Here is a 19357-nt window from a genome sequence, read left to right as displayed (position 1 = left end):
CAGCAACTTTTTCTAAGTATCCTATATAATAAAAGGCTAATATGCAAATCGACCCAACCAGCAGAACAACCGGTCAATGTAACACACACTGACCACCAGGGGGCAGACACTCAAAGCAGAAGCTGCCCCTGGTGGTCAGTGTGCTCCAATGGGGGCAGTGCCATTCAGCCAGAAGCCGAGCTCACAGCTGGCGAGCACAGCAGTGGTGGCAGGAACCTCTCCTGCCTCCGCGGCAACATTAAGGATGTCTGACTGCCGGCTTAGGCCCACTCCCTGAGGGTTCCTGGACAGTGAGAGGGTGCAGGCTGGGCTGAGGGATCCCTCCCCCCCTCCCCTGTGCACAAATTTTGTGCACCAGGCCTCTAGTATTGTAATAACTATGTATGGTGCCAGGTGGGTACTTTAAATATCAGAAGGAACACTTGTAAAGTATACAGATGTCTAACCACTATGCTGTACACCTGAAACTAATAGAAAAATATTGAATGTAAACTGTAATTAAAAATTAAAAAATAAAAATAAAAGACAATAATCATATTAAATAGGTAAAATATATAATATGTATAGAAGGTGGTAAGTTCTAAGAAAATTTAAATAGGAGAGACTCAGAAGTGCCAGTTTAGGAGGGGTTGTTAAATTTTTAAAAGGATGGTAAGTGTATTTCTTACTGAGAATGTGAAATATAAACAAAGAGTTTGAAGCAGGTGATGATTTAGCCATTAAGATATCTGAGTAAAAACCATTCCAGGCAGAAGGAATAGCCAGGGCAAAGCACCTAAAGAGGAAGTATGCTTGGTGAGTTTGGGGAAAGGAGCCATTAGAAGAAGAGTGAAATGATCTGACTTACATTTTAAAGGGATCAGTTTGACTGTTGTGTTGAGAAGAGACTGGAGTAAGGCAAGGGGAATCCTGTTAGGAGGCTGTTGAAATAATTAAGTTGAGAGGTATATGATGGTGACAAACAATGACAACATGTCATTGTGTTTTGGGTATATTTTGAAAGAAGAGGAAAGAGAGTATTCTGGTAGATTCACAATAGATTGTGGGAAGAAGAAGAGTCAAAGGTAAACTCAAGATTTTTTTTTTTTTTTTTTTTTTTAGCCTGAGTCGTTAGAAGGATAGACTTGCCATTTCCTGAGATGCAGAAAACTATAGGTGAAGTAAGTTTTGGAGGGAAGACTACAGATCCAGTTTTGGATATAGGTTATTGATGTTAAAAATCAATGTAAAGGCAATTGGATACTCACTTATGGGATTCTGGGGAAAGGTCTTAACTAGCTAAATAAATTTAAGAGTCATCTACATATAGTTGTTATTTACAGCCTCTATGAGATCATCAAGGAAATTACTGTAGATGAATAAGAAGAAGATTTGGGGAGTGATGAATCATGCCAAATGCTGCTTATAGCACAGATAATATGAGGACTGGAAATTGACTATTGGATTTAGGAGTGTGGAAGTCACTGGTGACTTTGACAAGGATAGTTAGACGGAGTGACCATTGTATTTAATTAAAGGTATATTTTAGAACAGAATTACTTAACCTAGTAATGTCACAAGAGATGAGAGATATTTTGTTCTTGTTGAGCAAACCTGCTGTGAGACTCGCCTGCCTCTAGATAATATTTTAAAAAAGGAAACCCTGTAAGGAATCCTATAAGGTCAACTCCATCCAGCTTTTCACTTGAGCAGCATGCTGGTCTGGCATTGGGAGGGCTCTTGCCAAAGGGCTGTAGGGCCTTGGTGTGCTTTTCTGAGCAACAAGCAGATACACAATGGAATTTTCTCTTTATCTATGTTTCAAATGCTAACCTTTGGCTCCTTTATGAGCCCTGAGAGATAGAGGCCCTCAAATTTTCAGAGAGAAAGGAAACAAACTCATGCTCAAGGCAAAACATTTTTCTTTTTAGGAGATTAAGAAATATTTTTTTCAGCCCCACTTCCTCCAATTTATTCTGATTGTATCTATCTCAAAGGTCAGAAGGGAGAAATTAATAAACAGGATACCATGGACTCTTGTCTTTTACTTTATACTCATAGATAAGCATATCGTCTTAATGGTGATTTTATTTTTATTTTTAAAATATATTTTATTGATTTTTTAAAGAGAGGAAGGGAGAGGGATAGAGAATCAGAAACATTGGTGAGGGAGAAACATCGATCAGCTGCCTCCTGCACGCTCCCTACTGGGGATGTGCCCGCAACCAAGGCACATGCCCTTGAGCGGAATTGAACCTGGGACCCTTGTCTGCAGACTGACACTCTATCCACTGAGCCAAACCGGTTAGGGCTTAATTGTGATTTTAATGATCATTTAGGTTTTTGATATCTTTCCTTTTTGCTAGAGCTTCCTAACTGCAGGTACACTCTGGGAACAATAATATGTAGGGATGAGAACAATGAAATGGTTATCCTTGAGGGGACTTGTGGCCTATGATATACTTGGCAAGCCACCTACCATGGCTATCTTGTGTTCTTGTTGACATCTTAACACTGCTCCTTATTTTGCTGGTGATTTGAAGCTTCCCAGAACATCACTAGGCAGATCACATTGTAAGTGACAGCACAGAGGGCCTGAGAGATGAAAGAATCAGATTCTCACTCTTGCTCTGTTACTAACCAGCTGTGTAATCGAGGTAAGCCACTTATCCTCTTTAGGTCTTCATTTTCTAATTGTAAAATAGGGATAATCCTTGGTGCACAGGATTATTATAAGAATCAAATACATTAATGTATGTGAAAGTACTTGAGAATATAATTAACAGAAGAAGGAAACTGTAAAACACTGCAATGAGCTACCAAGGGAGGTTATAGAATCTTATTTTGAGATCATTAAAAACAGAAGCTTATCTTTTGGTGGATAAGAGGCAAGCACATTTTCAGGCAGAAGGAAGAAATATAGGACCTTTGATCTTTCAGGTGAAAGCATACTAGACACAGGGTAATGGCCTTCATTATCTTGCCTCAATGATTTTGCCAATTACTTTCCAAGTACATGTTTCCAAGGCATAGCCAGTTAATGCTTTGAAAGATTCATTGCCATAATACCAAGGGGAAGGCTTTCTCCATGTAGCTGGCAGTGTTTTGGAGGAGTAGTCAATGAGCAGTCCAAAGTGTAATCAGCTTTTGCCTGCCAGAGCTCAGAAACAGAGTGAGCAAGCGCTTTGATGGCAAGAGGAAGTTAGGCTAGGAAGATCCACTAAGCCTCAGGGATTCCCTACTCGATTGGTCTCAGGTCTCCTGAAAGGCTTATGTGTGAACAAGAGCCACAAGACAGCCCTTTGGGGACAAGGACCTCTTAATGTTTTCCTCTGAGATGAGGAGAGCAATGAGAAGTAATGTCTGGGGGTGTTTTTTTTAAAAAAATCAATATTAAATGCATGTATCCAAATGATACTGCAGCACTAGAAAAGGGTGCATTATGAAAAAAAAAATCTTGTTTGTAAATAAGAAACTGGCACCTATACTCACCAAAGGCACATTTTAATTTCTCCCACCTAACTGCCTCTGTTCCCTTTGGATCTGAACTAATTTACCTTGTCCAATGCAGAGAAGCTTACTGACTGCAAAGATAAGCCAAGAGGATTTGGATTCCTTTGCTCTTTTTCCATCCTACTGTTAGACACTTATTACCAGTTAGCCAGTGATGAGCATCACAAAATAGCAGGGTAAGACTGTCAGCAAAGAAAAAAATGGTCGCTTTTGATTAGTTGTGTTGACAAAAATGTCATAACAGTGAGATTAATAAAAATTATGGGGTTAGATATTCTAGTTATCAGATGGAGAACATGGCCTCTGCCCCAGCTATCTTTCTGAGCTACACGTAAGATGTGGGTTTTTTCGTCTTGCCTCAATTTACAACTCTATCTAGCTATAAGGACCCCTTTCTTTACTTAGCACTACCCTAACAGGAAGTAGAGCCACAGGGGCCAAAGGTACAAGTCTGTACCTTCAGACTTCATTCCATTTTCCTGTAATGACTGGGTTACTCACCCTAGAAAAACTCTCATCACTTTCTGACGGTCCTTACTGGCTTTGTAGGGAGGAGACCCCAAATAAAAAATAAAATTATTTTATATATACCATTCATATGGTGAAGTATACAAATTATAAGAGTATAGTTGAATGGTTTTTTAAAACAAATGTAATCATATCAAGACACAGAACATTTCCAGCAACCCCCACCTAGAAGTAACCACTGCATTCACTTCTTTTCTATCTTTTCATTTGCCTGTTCTTACATCTCACTGATATAAATGAAATTCATGTGATACACACTTTAATGCATCTGGTTTCTTTCAACATTCTTGTACATGTATTTTTGTGGACATTTTTACTCTTATTTTCGTTAGATATTTAGGAGTAGAATTGCAGGGTCATGTAATAAAACTATGTTTAGTTTCAGTGCACACTGTGAAACACTTTTCCAAAGTAGTTATACCAGCTAACATGTTCACCAACTATGTGCGAGAGTTCCAGTTGCTCCATGTCCTTCTTGGTACTTGATATTGTCAGTTTTTTCAATTTTAGCTATTCTGGTTGGGTTTGTATGTCTCACTGTAGTTTTAATTTGCATTTTATTCATAAGTAATAATAATGAAAATTTATTCGTATACTGGTTGGACATTTAGATGTTCTCTTCTGTGAAGTGCCCTTCAAATTTTTTCTACTTTTTAAAATTGGATAGTCTGTCTTTTTTCTTGTTGATTTGAAGGAGTTTAAAAACATATCTATATGCAGGATACAAGTTAGATATATGTATTGTGGATATTTTCTCCCAATCTGTGAGGCTTTTCTGGCTCCTAAGGCGCCTTTTGGTAAATGAAAGTTCTTAATTTTAATGAAATCCAATTTATTAAACTTCTTCATACATAGCTAATGCCTTTTGTATCGAATAAGAAATCTTTGCCTACCGAATGTAATGAAGATATTTGCCTATGGTTTTGTCTAGAAGATTTAATGTTTTACCTTTCATATTTACAGGTATTACCCATTTCAACTTATTATCATTAGTAGTAGTAGTCATAGCATTACTTTGATATCTGGTGTGAAGTGTCATGGTTCCATTGATTTATTTGCTTGTCCTTGTGCCAGTGCCATGCTGTCATAATTACTATACTTGTACAGCTAGTCTTGATAGATGATAGTATATGTCCTCCAATTTTGTTCTTCTTCAAGATGTTTTGGCTGTACTAAGCCCTTTATATATCTTTATGAGTTTTAGAATCACTTTGTCCAAAGTGCTCTTTGGGGATGGTTTTGAGCTTATTAACTTATTAGCCACCTCAGGTGCGCCCACCCTTAAAGTTGAGGTAAGAGTTTGAGGCAGAGAGTGGCAGTGTATTTATGGCATTTACCCTCCCACTATTTTTCAGAAAATTTATCTCTGAGGTGCCGCGAGACTGAGGTACATTTCCCTGAGACTTTCACTTTTAGGCGCCAGCCTAAAACTCAACTAACTTTAGGTAAGGAAAACCAGCTCTGTATTTCAGGCTTCTCAAATTTCCAATCATTATGCTAGTCTCAAATTTTATGCAAATTTCTCCTTTTCCTTAGTAGAGTCATTCAGCCTTGGGGCCAAACCTCATCTTCAACTTGTACCCAGAATTAGCCACCGTCCCATGACTATCAGCTCATGTAGGAATGGCTTGTAGTTCTCTGAAATTTTAGTGCAGCTTGTCCTTGTTTCCAAAGATCGTGGATATCTTTAAGCCTATCAAATTTGCAGTTTATTCTTTTTTGTTGTTTTCTAGTTGTGACAGGAATATCCATATTCCATTTGAAAGTGCAAGTCCGGGAAACGTTTAGTAGGCAGTGCCTTGACCCTCTCATCCATCTCATCTCTATCACAGGTGAGTAGTTTATGTGTTTGGCCCAATTCAGTATGTCAGTGGAGGGGCAGATAAAATGGACGGCAACATTCCTGTAACAAATGATGTGGATCCCTGAGGGATTTATCTATCTCTTTGCCTTGGGACTCACTGTCCTAAGAATTTGGAATTCAGCCAGTTTCCAAGGTTGGCAAATTATATTAACATTCTCAGTTCTATTCTGGTTTAGAATGAGATGTTGTCTTCGGTGCATATAAGGCACATTTTGCTCCAATAGGCACCTGAATTTATGCCTCTGGCAAAGGACTTTAGGAGTCAGACCTAGGCTGATTTCCAGTTCTGCAACCTTACCATTTGGCTATGGGCAAGTTATTTTCTCTCATCCTCCATTTATTCCATCTGTAACTTTGTAGCATTATTGTAAGAATTAAATGTATTAATATAAGAAAAGTGGGTTTCACAGTGCTTAAAATATAGTAGGTCTTCCAAACACATGAGCATTTAATAGATAATTACTTATGGGCATGTCATTTCATCTGATATATAGTTCATGAGGCTGGGGATTATGCTTGGTCACTTTAGGGGGGAATAAAATTTACATACAATGATATGCACAAATCTTAAAAGTACCATTCTATGAGTTTTGACAAATACATACTCCCGTGTAATCCAAAACTTTATCTAAAGCATGATCATTACCATCAACCCAAAAAGTTCTCTAATGCCTCTTCCCAATCAATTTCCACTTCCGTAGATGTAACCACTATTCTGATTTTTTCTACCATAGGTCATTTTGTATTTTATAGAATCGCATATCAATGGAATCATACAATATGTATTTCTCTTTTGTGTCTGATTTATTTCTTTAACTATAATCTTTTTGATATTCATCCATGTTGTCCCTATCAGTAGTGGCTTTCTTTGTACTGCAGATTAGTATCATATTGTATGAGTGCACATTTGTATATTCATTCTCCTTTTGATTGACACCTGCACTCTTTTCATTTTTTTGGGGGGGAGGGGTATTATGCATAAGGCTGCCATGACCAGTCTCATAAAAGTCTTTTTGTAAACTTTCATTTTTTGGGTAAATACCTTGGAGTGGAATTGCTTGTACTGCATGCTTAATTAAGGTGCTTGCTTAATTAAGTAAAACAACTTCCAGATGATTTCAAAGAGGTTGAAAACCAGCAATATGCGAGAATTTTGGTTGCTCTACATCTTTGCCAACATTTGACATCATTAATCTTTAATTTTAGCCAATTTAGTGACTGTGCTGTGGTATCTTACTATGATTTTAATTTGCATTTCCATGATGATTAGTGATGCCGAATATGTTTCCACTGGCTTTTTAGCTGCAGGCATATCTTGGCGATATTACAGGTTCAGTTGCAGACCACACAATAAAGCAACTATTGCAATAAAGTGAGCCACATAATTTTTTTCAGTGCATACAAAATTTATGTTACACTATACTGTGGCCTATTAAGTGTGTGATATCATTATGTCTAAAAAACAATCTACATACCTTTATTAAAAATGCTTTATTGCTAAAAATTCTAACCATCATCTGAACCTTCAGTGATTCATAAATTTTTTTGCCGGTGGAGTGTCATACGTTGATGTTGATGGCTGCTGACTGATCAGGATGGTGATTGCTGAAGGTTGGGGTGGCTGTGGCAACTTCTTAAAATAAGACAACAGTGATGTTTGCCTCATTGAGTTATTTCCTTTCCTGATTTCTCAAATATCACTGATCACAGATCACCATAATAAATATAATAATAATAGTGAAAAAGTTTGAAATATGACACAGAGATACATAAGCGAGCAAATGCTGGGCTCAATCCAGGGCTCCCACAGACTTTCAATTTGAAAAAAAAAATAACAACCCCACACTATCTGTGAAGCACAATAAAGTGAAACACAGTAAAACAAGCGATACCTGTATTTATTTTTTTCCCCTTTGTGAAATCATTTGGCCATCTGCAAAATTGGTTTGTTTGTTTTTACTTTTGAGTTATACAAACTCTTTATATATTCTGGGCACAACTTCTTTGTGAGCTATCTGTTTTGTGAATATTTTCTCGCAATTTGGGGATTACCTGCTCATTTTACTGTGTGTTTTGATGAATTGGTTTATTTTTATACCTCCTGCTATCCTCATGCATGGTTCAAACTTGATACTATTTACTGAATAAAAGAGCTGAAAGTTGTTCCTCCCTCATTTCCTTCCTTCCTTTAGTTAGCAACACTTACTGATTACCTACTACGTTACAGCCCCTCTTCTGTGCTTTTGAGGATACAACAAAAAGCAAAACAACACAAGTTTCCTAATCTTATGGCACTTGAATTTTAGTCTATAGATATATAGTGGTAGAATAGGAGATAGAAAAACAAATAAACAAGAAAATAGAGGTAAATATAGGTACCATACTATAAAAATGCATGGTATTACTAATGATAAAGGGATGATTAGGGGCCTTTTTCAGGTTGGAGGGTCAAAAATCTGAAGAGAGGATATTTAAACTGAGACCAGAATAAGAAGTCATTTTTTTCCTGAGTGAAAGGGATCTCAGGCAGAGGGAACTGCTTATAAAAAGGTCCTTAGAGTGATTTGGGGACTAGGCACAAACTATACAAAATACTCCTTTAGGCAAACTAAGGTGTCAAGGATTGGTTGCTTTGGAAATTATCATAACTGGAATAAGCTGATGCTATACTGTTACTCTTTCTTAGTACTGCAGTTCTTAGTAGTTTCTCAACGTCTTCACTAACTTCCACCCCACCCCCTGCTCCTAGGGTCTAAGATATTTTGAAGATAGGAATTGTGGATTAGCTAACACAATGGTCATCTGGGTTAAGGCTAGGTCAGAAAATTTTTCCCATCAAAGGTAATCAAATGATAGATAGGGTTGCATAAGTAATAAGTAACTAAATTTGTCTTTATAAGATAATAAAATATGAAATGTTCTACCTCTACTTTTTATATTTAGATTGTGCAATGTGAGAGTCTATAAATAAAATATCAATTTGATAAGTGGGATATAATTTATTTCTAAATTTTTCCCAGTTTAGAGAGAGATGAAAGAAAAGATGATGGGAAGGGATAGTGGAAGATGGAGACAGAAAGTGAAATAGAATGAAAAACATAGGTGAAGAAATGGAGGTATATCAACCAAGAAGAAGAGTGAAAGAGTTCTAGAGGGAGGTAGAGTAGCTGAGAAAAAAAAAAAAAAGACTGGATGAAAGGGAAAGCAGAATTTAGTCTTTGTGTGTGTTCCTATCACCCTTGCATGACCTTGGGCTATGGGCACCATAGTAGGTTATTGTTTCCTTTGAAAATGTGATGGTGCCCTATAGTAAAGTTTAGCACATACTTTTCTTCTGTGTTTCCCTTCTGATGAGCTGATTCAGTTCTACACTAATGCCAAATTCCTTGTGTGATTTATTTCCCTTTGAATTAATAAAACAAACTGCTATGCCTCTACTACCCGTTCTCCCATGCTTCAGATGCAAAGTTGCCTATAACCAAAATAATGCCTTCTGGTCCTCATGGATTGGACCACTATTATAGGGAAAATCCCATTTCTACTGTCAGGATTTTGGACCAAAAAATAGTGTGGTTCTGACAGGACTTATGCTAAGTACAGATAGTTTATAACCTAGTGGGTCAAACTAGGCCCTGTGGAGATAAGCAAGTTCCATGTGAAAATCATAGACCATCTGGCTGATGACTTACTGTACTCAAGTAAAGGTCTAAGGAGTACAATTAGGTGGGCATCATTCTGGTCAGAACTGCTGGAAATAGGGCAATAACAGATTTGGAAATATCCTAAAGGAGTGCGATGGATGACTGCTTCCTGATACTCTCCATTAGAAGAAGCTTGACTGAGTTTGGAGAGAAAAAAAGCATCCTAATATTCAGGACTGGTAGCTAGAAATTTAACATGTATACATGTCCAAGAAAACAATTAGTCAAAGTATATAGCTACACCGATCAGCCATGAACTGAAGAAATATGCTGTAATTTAAAAATTATAGACTGAACTATAGCAGTACCAGCAATCCTGTAAAGGGAGATATGAAAATAAACCAATGAAGGGAATTTAGAAGTTTATGTAGGATATGCATTAGATCATCAGACTGGAAAGACAGAACATTCTACTTAAAAGGAAGCAATTGGATACCCCAAAACTAATGTAGACTCTGCAATATTGGGGACTCTAAGTCCCAAGTCAGTTCTCTTGTCAGTTCATTATAAAGTTGCAGGATTGGCATATGAAACCTCTGGGCATATGGAATGAATGTCCTAGGTAAGCAGAAGAGAAAGAATAAGGTAAAAGCAACTATGAATCAAACAAGCAAACAAGTAAGCAATATGAGGTATGTCAAATGAGTAAAAACTTGAATCTTTGACAATATATTTTTTATTAAAATATATTTGACATGCAATGTTATATTGGTTTCAGGTGTACAACATACTGATTTGTCATTTATATTCCTTACAATGTGGATACCACAATAATTCTACTAACCATCTGTCACCATACACTTATTATGATAATATTGACTATTTTTCCTATATATTACCACATATAGTATACCTCTATGACTTATTTGTTTTTATATATAACTCATTTTTAAGGGAAGTGGTGGTGGTAAGCCAGACAGACATGTCAGGTAGATTATATTGGGCCAATTCCTAGATGTTTAAACAAAGAATATTGCTTTACAGAAGCATAAGCCCTTAGAAAGACTTGCAAAGCACACCAGACATGCAGATGAGAATAGTATGACTATGGCTTTTAGACAAAGTTAGAGGAGCTATATGCCAGATATGGAATATTGGCAGCAATAAGAAATAACCAAGGAACTAATTTTATAACAGAAATTGTCCAAAATTTGTAAAAAAGGAAAATGTTGCACTTTAATTTACCATAAATTTCCTAGGCTGCAGAGGAAATTGAAAACTTTGATGAATGGATTCTTAAAAACATAGAAAGAATTTATCAGCACCAGATATAAATGGCGACGAGACACAGATGCTAATAAAGACAGAATTAACTGAAAGACTCTGAGTGGATGTATCTTTCTCAATAGAGTTTTTCAAGAAAGATAGACAAACTACCTATGCTCACTTTGTTCTCAAATCCTCTAAGGAGAGATAAAGACCATGAAATGTTTAAGGAGAATATAACTAGTAGGTTCTTATAAGGTCCTCAAAAGAAGAGGATCAATAGCTAGGGCTACCCTTTCAACTTTATCCTATAGTCAGAACCTGTAGGATTGATAAAGGCTCAAAGATATTAATCTTTATATTTCTATTTTCTATTATTAGATCTGCTTTGCTGTTTTCTTTTGGCTGTGACAATCTTCCAGATTGCCATTATAGTAGCAATTCACCACCGGTACCAACAAGAATACCATATGTGATTTTGTGGGAGGTTCACCAACTTTATCAAAAATTGTTATAGGACCACTGGACTCATTCTGTACTTGATCATCATAATTATATCAACAGTCTGATTTCTGGACCAACCAACCACAGAACCATCGTCAGCCCCCACAGGATTCATTGTTGCCAAGAGCCCATTTGCTGCAGCTTTTACGATTATTTTATCTTCTGAGAAGAACAGCATGGAGTCTCTGTCAATCCCTGAACTAATTAGTGGACTTATTGATTGTGTTGCTCAGTTAATAAGAATAGCTGAAGAGATTTTGCAATTATTTTCACAGGAACAAGTTCCTTGTGTAGAGCAAAATGAGGTAGCAGAACAAAATGAGGTAGCAGAACAGATAGAAGTAGATTCATCTCCTTCTGAGGAAGGTTCACTACCAGACCTCGCTGACTTCTCAGACTTGGAATCAATACTTACAGTAAGAGAAGATGAAGACTTAATGTTTGATGTAGATCAAGCTATGCTTGACATGGAAAACGTATATGATGATGTACTTGCTGGTATAAATGATGATTTAAGAAGTGGATGAAAACTCACCAGCATTTTTCAAACAATTTCTTTTTTTGTTTCTAATATTTTCTGATTTTTCTGAATATTTTCCTTACTAATACCATATAGAACCAGTAATATTTGATTTAGTTACAGCAGGTGGTGGTCTCTTTTTTTTATTGTACTTATTTTAAAAACTCTGACTTTAGTGATATGGATATTTCTTTACCTGTACTTGTTCTCCTGCTAAGATTCCTGATGAGAGGCTCAAAAACAAGGAGAATAAACTCCTCACCTAACAATTCAGTGAAGACCTGATGAACTCTATCACATCTTGAGACCCGATTTCATTGTTCTACAATGAATGGAAACCGAAAGGGGCATAATCCCCAGGATGGCCTTATAGTGAATATATCTACATTAACAGGACAATATTGGGACACTTTTATTTAAGAAGATGTAACTTCTTACTTAAAAAGGCCTCCATACTAGGCCTTTAGGAAAGTGTGTCAACCATTGGATTCTATAGCAGACTAGGGAAAAAATTCTGGAAAAGCAGCATCTACCAGATACTAAAACTGCAGAAAGGTTTTCAGATAACTTCTGCAAGGGAGAAAGTTTTCAAAAAGCTGAGGCCAAGAGGTTGCAATGCAGGACTATTTCCTCAAATGCTGGCCCACATTGAACTACTCTGAAACATTGCTCTCCAAATGGAAATAGCAAATTTTAGCAAACAACGAGAGAAGTACTAGTACTAGAAGGGCTAGATAAAGCTCTATAAGGACTAGTCACCAATGGAAAGTCAGATACTTACGGCATAGACTTAGAGATCATGGTCCACAAGTAGTAGTGGATAAAATGTATCTTCTTAAGTATAGTAAAATTTTTAAAATATGTTTTTGTTGATTTTTAGAAAGAGAGGAAGGGAAAGAAATAGAGAGAAACCGCAATGAGACAGACACATCATCGATTGTCTGTCTCCTGAGCATACACCCCTCACTGGGGATTGAGCCTGAAACCTGGACATGTGCTCTGACCAAGAATTGAACTAGTGGCCTCTTGGTTCATGGGTTGGCGCTCAACCACTGAGCCACATCTTCTGGGCGAGTATAGTGAAATTTACAAAAATAACTGATAGGTTTATTATAGTGAACCTGCTGCAGCCTTGACATAAAACTTTTAACGAACACTATTTTTCTCATTAGTTCATTTTGTTCATTAGATCTCATATATGAATAAAATCATATGGTACTTGTCTTTCTCTGACTAGCTTTTCACTTAGAAATTTTGTTTGCTATTTTGTTCATTAGATTCCACATATGAATAAAATCATATGGTACTTGTCTTTCTCTGACTAGCTTATTTCACTTAGCACAATGCTCTCCAGATCCATTCATGTTGTCGCAAAGGGTAAGATTTCCTGCTTTTTTATGACCAAGTAGTATCCCATAGGGAGCAGGCTGAGAGCTGTCAGGGGTGGGTGCCTGGGTGGTTGTAGATGGAGGGATTGAGCAAAAAACCCCCCACAAACAAACAACAACAGGTCATGGACATAGACAACAGTGTGGTGATTGATGGGAGTTGGTGGGGTTGGTGGAGGAGGGTATAAGGGGGATAAATGGTGATGGATAGAGACTTGACTTGGGGTGGTGAACACAATACAGTGTACATATGATGTGTTGTAGAATTGTGCACCTGAAACCTGTATAATTTTGTTAATCAGTGTTACTCCCAAAATTCAATAAAAAAGAAATACAAACTATCTTTAAAAAAAGAAATTTTAAGTATTGAAAGATGGAAACAGTATGAATTTAAACAAAGTATTAACTGGTATTTAGCCACAATAATCTTACGCATACCAGAAGGGGAAAATGTAATAGTTAGAGGGCCCCCATATCAAAACAAAGAGGGGCCAAATAAATGTGTGGGAAATTCACTGATCATACTAATTCCATGCCATACAGTATCCTTACTCCCATTTGGAAGAATAACTACCCTTCAGATAAGTCCATGGACACCTGTTGTATTCCTTTTAAGAGAACGACCTTTGCATTTCATAACATGGGCAACAACTTTGTAAAGACATAAAAATATACCATTAGGCAAAGTAGTATAACCAAATTATGAAGAAGTGACATATAGAAGTCAATCCATAATGGTAGAAACCAGACTATACCAATTCATATAGAGTCCTAAGGCATATTATAGTCAAAAGGATTAAAAGGCATTTAATTCAGATAATATCACAGTTAACCAACGTGACAGATGCTGCATCTAATATAGAAATCTGCAAACACAAATAATTGGTTACCTTTAAAGGTAAATGGGGGAAATTATAGACTATACAACCAGGTTTTATTTGGATGAACAGTAGGAGGAGAAACATAACTACTGAATTTCAAGACAAGTTTAGTTAATAAATTTAGGAAAGAGACTGCTTTATCAAGAAAAAATCACCACAGACCCTTTTGAAAACTCAGAATTTATGGAGCTGCTCAAACATATTAGTATGAAAAGTTTTACAATAATAGACTGGTATATGGAAAAATTGATAGAGTTGATGAGGATATAGGAGAATTAGAGGGAGTGTACAACGACACAAAGAGAAGAAATAAAAACGATATCATTAAGCAATTACTATAGATAATTACAGGCCATATCACACAGCAGCTTGAGGAAATTAGGTGTTGTAATAACTGGACAAACTGAGCTTTAATTTTTTCAGTGTAGGGGACTCTAGATATACAATATTTCCAAAATTTTCAAATAAGAGATGTGCAAATGGGCAATGCTAAATTAACCCTACTGGAGCAGTAGAAAAGCAAGAAGAATGTATAGCCTACCATTCCAATAAAAATGATTTTATAAGGAAGATTAGTGATAATAGTTAATCAAGGAAATCTACACATGTGGCCACCAAGAAGAATAATACAGGCACTGGATAGAAGTTAATAGATAGAATATATACTTTTAAAAATAATGTTTTTAATTTTTATTGAAGTATAGTTGGCATAGAATAGTATATTAATTTCAGATACACAACACAGTACATGAACTTTTATATACTTTATGATGTAATCACCACACTACATCTAGTAACTATCTGTCTCCATGCTGAGTTATTACAATATTATTGACTACGAGAGGCCTGGGGCATGAAATTTGTGCATGGGCTAATCACCCCCAACCGCCCTCCCCTGCTGGCCTGATCACACCCAACTGCCTTCCCCTGCAGGTCTGGTCACCTTCAACTGCCCTTTCCTGCTGGCCCAATTGCTCCCAAATGCTCTCCTCTGCAGGCCTGGTCACCCCCAACTACCCTCACCTGCAGGACTGGTCACCCTCAACTTCTATCCCCTTCTAGCCCTATCGCCCCCAACTACCCTCCCTTGTGGCCCTGGTCACCCAAAACTGCCCTTCTCTGCAGGCCTGGTCACCCCCCAACTTCTCTCCCCTGCCAGCCTGATTGCCCCCAACTGACATCCTCTGCCAGCCCAATTGCCCCCAACTTCTCTCCCCTGCTGGCCATCTTGTGGCTGCCATCTTGTGGTAGCTATCTGTGGTGGCCTTCTTGTGGTGGCCATCTTGTGATGACATGGGGGCAGCCATCTTTGAGGGACATCTAGGCTATTATTGGTATAAATATTCCCTGTGCTGTACATTACTACATCTCCATGGATTATTAATATTTTTAACTGGAAATTTTTACCTCATAATCCCCTTTATCTTTTTCTTTTCTTTCATGTCCCCATCCCCTCTGGCAACCATCAGTCTGTTCTCTATTTTTATGAGTCTTTCTTTGTTTTGTTTGTTAATTTTTTAGAGTCCAAGTATCATTGAAATCATATGGTATCTGTCTTTCTCTGACTGACTTATTTCACTTAGCTTTAATTAAAAGTTTAGAAACAGCCAGGGAATATGTAAACTCTGCACTAGAAATTTGGACTTTGGGAATTTGGGCTATAATTTTGTGTCAAAATAAAAAAAGCATAAATACTTGAGCAAGATCATGAAACATACCCAAGGAGAGTCCATAATTTGCTACAAATTCTATTTGCTGAGTAATTGAACTGTAAATGGACAGATCTGGTGTTCCTCAAATATAGATACTGAAGGGTAGCTATTTCTCCTACTAAAATTCTGGAATATGAACTTTATACAATTCTACAATAGGTTAGTGTGAGCTTATTAAATTTGCTATTATTAATCAGAGAACACAAGCAACCATGCTAACTCAGGCAAGTCACTAAATAAACCAAGAGGAATCTGTGAGACTCTTCCAGACCTTGAAATAAGATAAAGATTGAACCAGCCTATAAAACAACAAATGGTTAACATGGTCTTTGGTTATCAAAGCAGAAACATGTTTCTGCTTTTTTTATTGTAGTTACATTAATTAATAAAATTATATAGGTTTCAGGTGTACAGTTCTATAATACATCATCTGTATATTGTATTGTGTGTTCACCACCCAAAGTCAAATCTCCATCCATTTCTGGCTTGAGACCAACACTAAAGCCAATTCTTTTTTTTGGCTGTCCCGACCTCACCGGGGCCGTGGGCCGTTTCAGTCTCACTGGGGCCGTCTCTACCTCACCGGGGCCGTTTCAACCTCACCAGGGCTGTTTCAACCTCACCGGGGCCATCCCAACCTCACTGGAGCCGTCCCGACCTCACTGGAGCAGTCCCAACCTCACCGGGGCCGTCCCAACCTCACTGGGGCAGTTTCAACCTCACCGGGGCAGATTCAACCTCACCGGGGCCGTCCCGACCTCACCGGGGCCATCCCAACCTCACCGGGGCCATCCCGACCTCACCGGGGCCGTCCCAACCTCACTGGTGCCGTCCCAACCTCACCGGGGCCGTCTCTACCTCACTGGGGCCGTCTCTACCTCACCGGGGCCGTCTCAACCTCACCAGGGCCATCAGGACCTCACCTGGGCTGTCTTGACCTTGCCGGTGCCGTACATCGCCAGAGTCATTTCAGCCTCACTGGGGCCGTCCCAACCTCACCGGGGCCGTCGCGACCTCACTAGGGCCGTCTTGACCTCACCGGGGCAGTCTCCACCTCCCCAGGGCCATTCCGACTTCACTGGGGCCATTTCGGCCTCACCAGGGCTGTCCCAGCCTCACTGGGGCCGTTTCAACCTCACCGGACCGTCCTGACGTCACCGGGGCCATTTCAACCTCACCGGGGCTGTCCTGACGTCACCGGGGCCGTTTCAACTTCACTGGGGCCGTCCTGACCTCAACAGGGCTGTCCCGACCTCACCAGGGCCGTTTCAGCCTCACCGGGGCCATCCCGACCTCACGGGGGCCGTTTCAACCTCACTGGGGCTGTCCCGACTTCACCGGGGCCGTTTCAGCCTCACCAGGGCTGTTTCAACCTCACCGGGGCCGTCCCAGCCTCACTGGGGCTGTCCCAACCTCACTGGGGCCGTTAAAGCCAATTCTTGTACTGCAAGGAGGGATAGAGAGGGAGTCAGGTTCATCATTCTGAGACCAAGTTAAAGGTGTGAAAACCAAGGGACTTATACTGGTAGATGGCAATGCATTAGGAAGTACAAGTCTTCATCCTGTGTGTTTTAATTAAAGTATGTGGGAAATTGTGATTGCACAGTTACATGCTTGTGTGTGATGATTACTGCCAATCACTAGCTATTGAATCACACCATTTTGTAGTTATGTATTTTAACAGATTTTAACTAACAAACTCATTCACAAATCAAAGAACTTGTAGTTATTTTAATTACTTGGTGGTGAGTTTAGTGACTACCAAACAGGCATATAAGAACCCCACTCAACAAAAGGTGGAGTATACTCAGAGAATATTGTACCAGGAGTCTGAAGTTCCACTTCTGGCTTTGTCAAATAATCTTGAACAAATCTCTGAAATATAGTCTTTTCTTGTTTGTAAAATGGGAGTTAAAATAAATTTTCTGTCTACTTTCAATTGTAATAAGGAACAAAAAAATGATAGAGTTTTCAATAGCCTTGGTATGATAGATCTGACAATGGGACAAATATATGAAATATTTTTTTAGAAATATCTGAAAATGACTATATGACAATACTTGTTAAGTTTATGTGACACGAAAGGATTATCCAATAGTTGTATGAGAGATTAGCACTTCTTAAGTGTCTTTGAAGTTATAACCTCATGCTCAAACTAGAATTAGGCATGGAATCAGGTGTGAAAACAAGACACACGTTCTCTTTTAGTTCAGTTATCCCATTCCCATATGCAATTTGTTTCTCCTTTGAATAATTCTGGCACTGGAAGAAAAATCATGTCTAGGTTTTTTTCAGGGCCTGAAGCTCATCCGGAAAAACTTGCCTTTAAAAAGATGTCTCCAACTTGTTTAGGGGCTCCCAACATGAAACCTTCAAACCAAATGTGTTCTACCAGACCATGGAGTGTGACTCACTTAGGATGTTAATTATTTCTCTTCTTGATGAGTAAGTACAAATAAACTGTATGCCTCCAAGGAATTTGAGGAATTTTATCAAACAGAAAAGCTGAGTTTATTTGCTCTCTATATTATAGAAGGATAAGATTAGTTTTCATTCATTTATTTGTGTCTGATATAAAGATTAGTTTGCCTAGATCTATAACATCATACATAAGGAGAATTTGTTCTATGAAAATTAGTGCTCAAGTATTTTGCATAATATAAAATAATTTATCAATATCACACTTTTCATGCTTGCGGCCTTAAGTACTGTTTGTATGTTTCATTTTTTTAAAAAAATTCCTCAGGCTGATCTCTTACCCCCCTACCTCCCGCCCATGCATGCATATAAGCATAACCAATGGACATAAGACACTGGGGATGGGGGAGGCTAGGGGACTGTCTTGGGCGGGGGGAAAAAATGGACACATATGTAATATCCTTTGTAATAAATAATAAAATTTTAAAAAAAATAAAAAATAAAAAAATTCCTCAGGCAGTTTCTTTTTTTTCTTTTTTTTTTTTTTTTCATCCTCACCTGAGGGTATTTTTCCATTGATTTTTAGAGAGAATGGAAGATAGAGGGAAAGACAGAGAGAAACATCAATGTGAGAAGGACACATGGATTGATTGCCTCCCCTACTCACCCCAATCAGGGCCAGGGATTAAACCTGCAATCTAGGTATGTGCCATTGCCTGGAGAATTGAACCCACAACCCTCTGGTGCATGGACCAATGTTCTTACCACTGGCCAGGGCTGTTTTACTTTTTAAAAAAGCCTCACCTGAGGATACATTTTTGTTAATATTTACAGAGAGAGGAAGAAAGAGAGAGAAACATCAATTAATTGCCTCCTCTACATGCCCTGACCAGGGATAGAACCTGCAACCTAGGTATATGCCTTGACCAGGAAATGAACCTACAACCCTTGGTGTATGGGACAACCGACACTCTAACCAACGGAACCACCAGGACAGGGCTGTATGTTTCACTTTTTATTTTATTTTTTATTATTTTTATTTTTAATTAACTATTGTTCAGATTATTACAGTTGTTCCTCCCCCCCAATAGCTCCCCTCCACCCAGTTCCCACGCCACCCTCTGCCCTTACCCCGCTCCCACA

The 19357-nt window shown here is 38.3% G+C and overlaps 2 protein-coding genes across 2 annotated transcripts in view; one reads left to right on the top strand and one right to left on the bottom strand.

Moving 5' to 3' along the window:
* The window catches only part of TRPC5 (transient receptor potential cation channel subfamily C member 5), a 274908-nt gene that overhangs the window by 57453 nt on the left and 198098 nt on the right, over positions 1-19357 (bottom strand). The window lies entirely within an intron of this gene.
* On the top strand, positions 11472-11822 carry TRPC5OS (TRPC5 opposite strand). The gene has a single exon (XM_006773296.1). The coding sequence runs from the start codon at positions 11472-11474 to the stop codon at positions 11820-11822; it is 351 nt and encodes a 116-aa protein (XP_006773359.1).

This window comes from Myotis davidii, unplaced genomic scaffold (genome assembly GCF_000327345.1).
Source record: "Myotis davidii unplaced genomic scaffold, ASM32734v1 scaffold1567, whole genome shotgun sequence".
In the NCBI taxonomy this organism is placed as follows: domain Eukaryota; kingdom Metazoa; phylum Chordata; class Mammalia; order Chiroptera; family Vespertilionidae; genus Myotis; species Myotis davidii.
Note: the sequence above shows the minus strand (reverse complement) of the source record. Positions and strands in the feature narration are given on the sequence as shown.